A 6,522-nucleotide genomic window follows, 5' to 3' on the forward strand; every position below is an offset into this window, starting at 1 on the left:
TTCAATATTTTAAAAAATAAAACATCAGAATCAGCAGATATATTTTTCTATAAGAATCATCATATGTTAACAGACCCCTTAACTTATTCAATTCTAGAGAACTTAATACCAACAAATGTATATACATACTACATCTTATACTAACCATAATACTGTATACGCAATTACATTCAGGACACTGTCCACTTGCATAATCTGAATTGAGAATGAACTTTTCAATTGTTTGATCCGAACGAGCTACTACATTCTTCCTCGATCAGCTGCAGTCGCCATTGGTGATTTACATAAGCGTCAGGAATCCACAAAACCGCGATTCTTGACCTTCAGCTACGTGAGGCAAACTCCTCAGGTTGGAAATTAATCGTATCATTTTCAACTTCACTATCATCTTCAACTTCACTATCATCTTCAACTTCACTATCATCTTCAACTTCCCTATCATTTTCATTATTGTAGCTCTCAAGATATGTCTCGTCACCTTCCTCATCATCCTCCACCTACATATATAGATATTAACACAAATACAAAATGAAATACAGTGTCATAAATTCCTATAGTCCAGGGCGAGAGAGAGAGAGAGAGAGAGAGAAAGACCTCTGAGCTATCATCATCTGTAGAATAAGCTGAATCTAATTTATTATACAGATCTTCATCTCCTTCCTCCTTTACTTTTTCTATTTGTTCCTATAAAAAATGGTACAGAGCGGACAAGATCAGCAAACAGAGGTTTCAGTATAATATACAACTTAGATTGCAATATGAGATGTGAAAAATGTATAGATCAGTATCACGTACTATTTCGGATCTTAACTTCTCCACTTTACTTTGCAAAGTTGAAATGTGACTCGAAAGTGCCTGTTTGTCAACAGAATGAAGCAGGTAGCGTTTATTATGAATACGAAAAATATAATAAAAGCATACATATGTACATTTACATTGAGGAAGAAATGAATAGAAATAATTATAGTACAACTAGAATACAGGAACATATCTTTTATCGATTATTTACAAGATTGAAATTATAAGAAATAAGTTTAAAAGCATACCTCATGTCGCTGAAGCTCAATTGAACGTGCTAGAGCCTTTCTCTTTGTCAAGAGATTCTTTGGTCTCAACATTGACGGACGTTTATAATCCTTTCCTCGATAAACAAGTATAGAATATCCTTTTGAAACTTTGTCAACTGAAACCAGAACACCACCACTCTCAGCTTCAAGAGCCAGTGCAATTTTTTTAACCTGTTCAAAGTTGTTAGCCTTCGCAATTATCTTGACCAGTTCCCGATACTTCCAATGCAAGTGCATGTTCTCGATAGTACCATCAAATACTCCACGTCTACCTGAAACCATGGATTACATTCATTTTAAAACCACATAATTAAAGTACCCTCACATATCATTATCATGAATCAGATTTAATTTTAACATAAACTTTTTCTATTTGATTTCTTTCATACCACCCTTAGCAAGTGGTGAAGTGAATCAAAGTGTTCCTAACAAAGAGTAAAGAATATATTATCTAGATAGAGCGCTCTACCCATAAGTAAGAAAGCTTTCATCCGCAATCCTAATTTGCGAAACATAAATCTCTCTTCATCGGTTATGCTTTCTGAGTCTGCTCTGTTTTCTGATGGCTTCAAAGACACCTCCACCTTCATTAGGGCTTTTTCAGCTCTCATCATCTTTCTTTCAGCCTGGTAAGCAAAAATCCAGGGTTCACAATCATGTAAATTCTAAATTGGATGATAAACCTAGTGCGAAATTAGGTACCAAGAGATGATGATAAAAAATAGCAAAACCTCCGGCACCACTAACACTGTATATATATCATTTAAAATAAGGAATGTCTAGAATCTATATGAGTCTTCTTAAACACGTGCAAAAATCAAACGAATCTAACTGCTATAACAAATAATTTAGACCAGTTGATAATGTGGGAATTGACTTCACGCATAAACTTGAAGGACTTACAAGTGAAAGCTTATCTTCTAACTTTCTAACAAGCTTGGCGTGCCGTAATTGTTCTACTTCTCTCATAACTTTTTGCTCGTGACGCTCATCCAACGTCTTTCCCCATTTTGCATCTGCATCCAAAGTTTCACCAAGAGTCCCAGCCTCTGCTGACAACTCTGATGTATTAATAGATGGTAAGATCAATGATGACGCTCTCAATCTTGCATGCTCCTCCTCATCCTGCATTGCTTTTGCCATTCTTTCTCTCTCTAGCAAAGCTTGAGTGACATCTGATGATAAGAAATTCTTCCCCCGATAAAAGACCAAGAAGTCTTTATTTCTAGAGAGTATTATGCCACCTGTCAATTTCTGCATCCGGTAATTAAAACAAATGTTCATCAAGAAATCATCGCATAATGGTGTAGTACAAATGCATATAACAAGATAACCGGGCATTTATGCGCGTTAAAAAGCCTATAACTTGATACTGATTACTTATATTTGATGTCAGCATCAAATTCCATCCTACACTAAGCTAATTACAAAAACAATCTAACCGACTTTTACACATCAATGCACATTATTTAGTTATCCACAATGTGAACATTAGGAAATGGCATACAAAGGATACATGAACATTGACAAAGTGCTAAAATAACAAAGCTACAAAAACAGAGTCAACAAATTTTATTAGTGGAATTGAAAAAAGAAAAACATGATTAATCACCTTGATCTCTTCTGCCATTCTCTCACTGGTAGTTAGCTGCACACCACGTTTGAGCGCAACTTTTGCAATAGAGCTTTTTTCCCACAATTTGATAATGGCCGCAGATAAACCTTGAAGCTGCCTGTTTCTACCTACATTTCATGATAAATATAGGATCATAATGAAATTCCAAACTTCACATGCATAACTGCATAAGGAAAAAGATGACAAACCTAATGCAAAATGTGGAGGGAGTCCCCTAGCAATTCTTCGTAGAGCAGTTGCCTCCTTTAAACCAAGTGTCGGTCTCACTCCAAAAGGAAGAACTCTAAAAGGAGGTTGGTAACCAGGAACAGTTGGAGGAAGCATATCTGCGTCAACAGGCAATGGCTCACATCCAGACCAATCTGTATATCTAGGACCTAGACCATCCAGTAACTTGTCTACTTCATCTTCATAACTAACTTTTGGAAGATTGACTTTTTCTTTCTGATCATTTGTAGATTCCAATTTTTCCAGTGAAGTGTTTGTCTCGGAATTAGAAGTAAATTCAGAAGGGTTCACTGCAAATTTATTAGAAGGTGGTGATAGAAACTTCGATGAGTTTTCACGTTTACGATATAACTGTTTGTTATGTTGTATTGAAGGATCCTTGTAGCTCACACCCCTGTACAAAGAAACAGAGTTGCCAGACCTCCAAATCACCATACCACCAGTTTTTCTCTGAATGTAACATCAAGAATTAACAAGAATATAGCAACAATTATTGATAGTCAGAGATGGAGTTATAAAAGAACATTTGAAGACACTAATGAACATTTAAAGTGGTTAACACGTGTTAGAATATTATAAAATATGTTATAGTATCTTTTATATTAATTTAGAGCATTTCTTAGGATCAGATTTTATATTACTTATTTTTAATCATAATTTGTTCTTGATTTTGATTGAGTCTATGTATCCCATCCCTATAAATAGGGATTAGTAATGAGTCTTCTGTATCGAAGGAGTCTCAAGTGATTGTCAATATTATTTCAAGTATTGATTATTTTCTCTCCACCTTTTATCTAAAATCTCATTACTCAACAACACAAATCAAATAAGTGTTTAATTATGATTAGTAGATGGTTAATGGATATATCAAGTAGCAAAACTTATCAACCACCAACTTAACTTCATTAACCGCAAATTTGGACGTGATTAACTGTGAATGTACAAGTGGCCATTCCCAAAAAGGGAACGGAAAGGGAGCGGGGAGCGGAACGGTCAATATTTTAGTGACGCATACACTGATACGGTTAATACTAATGAACACATAATACTTAAAAACTAGAATAAACTAATCAAAATTCATGAAGATTCATATTTAGAAATATAAATCATAAGTCTTAAGCAAAAGAAACTTCCAAATGCCAATAAAATTCAACAAAATAATCTTGCTATCTTTAAAAATTAAAGGGTAAAATCATATACGCTGATGTCGCCGAAGTGACCACGTCAGAGCGGCCTCGTTCCGAATCCAATCTCATTATCACAATTTGTTCGAGCCGAGTCACCCATCTGGAACGGAATGGCACGGCCTGACGTGGTTTTTTTGGTTTTGCGTTCCCATGCCGAGAAAATGGTCAGAACGGCCGAGTATGATAACATTGCGTGAATATTCTCAAATTTTAGTAGTTCAAATAACACAATTGTTGGCTATTGTGCTATCCTTCTGTGTAGAAGACCTTTTCCATACATGTAAAACATGATATAATATTGCATACAATCTAGGTTAGTCTATTTGGTAATGTTATCAAGAATTTCATGAAGCTCCAAAGTTGCGCAAGTATTCCAACGAGAACAAAACTTTGTTAAATAAACAAGAATCTACAAGTAAAAAACCAAACCTCCAATATCTCATGCATCCTCTTCATGTTAAGAGCAGCATCACCTTCAAACTTGAGTCTCACAATCTCAGAAGCCTTCCACCTCTCATGAATCTTATCAACAACAGCTTGAGTAACCCCGCCACCCCCAATTCTCGTCTTGTGCTTCTTCAAAAAACTCAACTTAAGCAACCTCCTCAATTCAGACTCAGGAAGAGTCAATTCCGCCATAGAAGTCTTACTTTTTTTCCTCAAAGCCCTCCTCTCTTCAACCTCTTTATCCACCACTGGTTTCTCCCAAGGAAACCTTACTTCTCCACCACCACCATCACTTCCAAATCTTCCAACCCCAAATGGAGATTCCGACGAAAACCCACCTCTTGTATTAGGCAACATTCCTTCTTCCACATAAAATATATCCTCCACGGACCCTTTTTCAATCACACTCTCTTCTGTTTTATTCTCAACCCCATCACTTTCATACCCAAACTTCTTCAATTTCTCAACAATCCTATCCATTCTACTACCACCAACATCCTCATCATCAGAGCTTGAATGATCTAGAATGGCACGCGGCGGTTTTGGACGGGAGTGTTTGGAAGAGGAATCATTCCAGCGTTTCAACCAGGTATCCGTGCAGAAACTGTTGCAAGGAAAAATGGGCTTTCTGAAACGAAGATAAGTGAAATTGGTGATGGGTGTTTTGAAAGTGAAGTTTCTATGGATTGATGAAGAAGTGTAGGTGAAGAAACGGAGAGAATTGAAGTTAGGAGAAGTGTGGAATGGGTGAAGTTGGCGAGTGGGTAGAAGAGCCATTGAATTTGATGATAGATTCACATGAATGTGTAAAGAGAGAAAACTAAACGATTGTGGTGTTAGGTTGAAATTGAAAAAATGGCGTATGGTTCTTACCTTGTTCTTGTTCTGTAGTAGAAACAAATATCAGGTTGGTTTTTGGATAGAAAACTGGAAACTCATTTCCCTCTCCCATTGCCACTAATTATTATTATTTTTAAACTTAGTTTTACAAAAAGGATTGTTTTAGCAATTTGTGCAGAGGTGTTTAACTATAACTAGTACTACCTCCTTCTCAAATATAAAAAAAAAAAAAAATTAATGATCAGGCATCTATATTTATTACTTTCAATATTATTATTCTAAATATATCTTTACTTTTTTTTATATTTTTATAATTTTAACTATTTTCAAAATAAAAAGTATGGGATAAAATTAAAAAGAGTGTAAGAGTTAAACGAGAAAGAATTTCAATCAAGTAGTTCATATGTTGTGTATGCAAGTCATTATACTCAACTTCAGGACAAGATTGTGCCACTAGTGGCTGCTTCTTAGAACATCAAACAACTAGATTCAATTTAAAGTAGATACATGAGTTGAAGGTGGAATATTCGTTGTTGTTAGTGCGTAAGGCATTTTTAATGAGCAGAGAAAGAGAGATAATATAAAATAAGGATTTATATTATTGAATGAATTCAAATTGAATTACATGATATGTATTCATATACAACTGACTAACTTATCTACTAACTAACTAACTCTAAACCCTAATTAACTTTGGATTTGAGTCACACAACTTGGATTATATTACTTATATCTTAACATACCACTCTATAATTCAAGTTGTCGAACAAACGCTAATTATACTCGATCTGAATTATTACTATTTTTTTTTTCAAATTTAGGAATCAGTCGATCTTCAATCCTTGGTAAAAATGTAGGTCAACTATGCTTCACTTGAGAAATGTCTTACTTCAAGTTCATCTTGATTTATCTTCTCCTTTAAGAAATAAAAAAACTGGAATCTTCGTAAGACTTATGATTGACTTGTTGTCGATTTGCAGCACCTGAGGTTTCTTCACTTCGACCTTCATTTTTTCAAGCACATATATGATCCAAATTTCTTGACACATAACATAGGATCCTTATATATATATTCAGCCTCACACGATGACAATGCCACCACAGGTTGCTTTCTCGA

At 35.1% G+C, this 6,522-nt stretch overlaps 1 protein-coding gene across 1 annotated transcript; it reads right to left on the bottom strand.

The window, feature by feature from the left end:
* Window positions 1-24: 24 nt before the first annotated feature.
* Window positions 25-5,551, bottom strand: LOC127097071 (CRM-domain containing factor CFM3A, chloroplastic/mitochondrial). Its single transcript, XM_051035584.1, has 9 exons — window positions 4,548-5,551; window positions 2,892-3,381; window positions 2,680-2,810; window positions 1,971-2,321; window positions 1,537-1,693; window positions 1,047-1,339; window positions 796-855; window positions 595-684; window positions 25-497 (listed from the first exon to the last, which is right to left on the bottom strand). Exons 1-9 carry the CDS (start codon window positions 5,340-5,342, stop codon window positions 324-326), a joined length of 2,541 nt encoding a protein of 846 aa, XP_050891541.1. The 5' UTR covers window positions 5,343-5,551; the 3' UTR covers window positions 25-323.
* Window positions 5,552-6,522: the final 971 nt, after the last annotated feature.

Source organism: Lathyrus oleraceus, chromosome 6 (genome assembly GCF_024323335.1).
Source record: "Lathyrus oleraceus cultivar Zhongwan6 chromosome 6, CAAS_Psat_ZW6_1.0, whole genome shotgun sequence".
Classification (NCBI taxonomy): domain Eukaryota; kingdom Viridiplantae; phylum Streptophyta; class Magnoliopsida; order Fabales; family Fabaceae; genus Lathyrus; species Lathyrus oleraceus.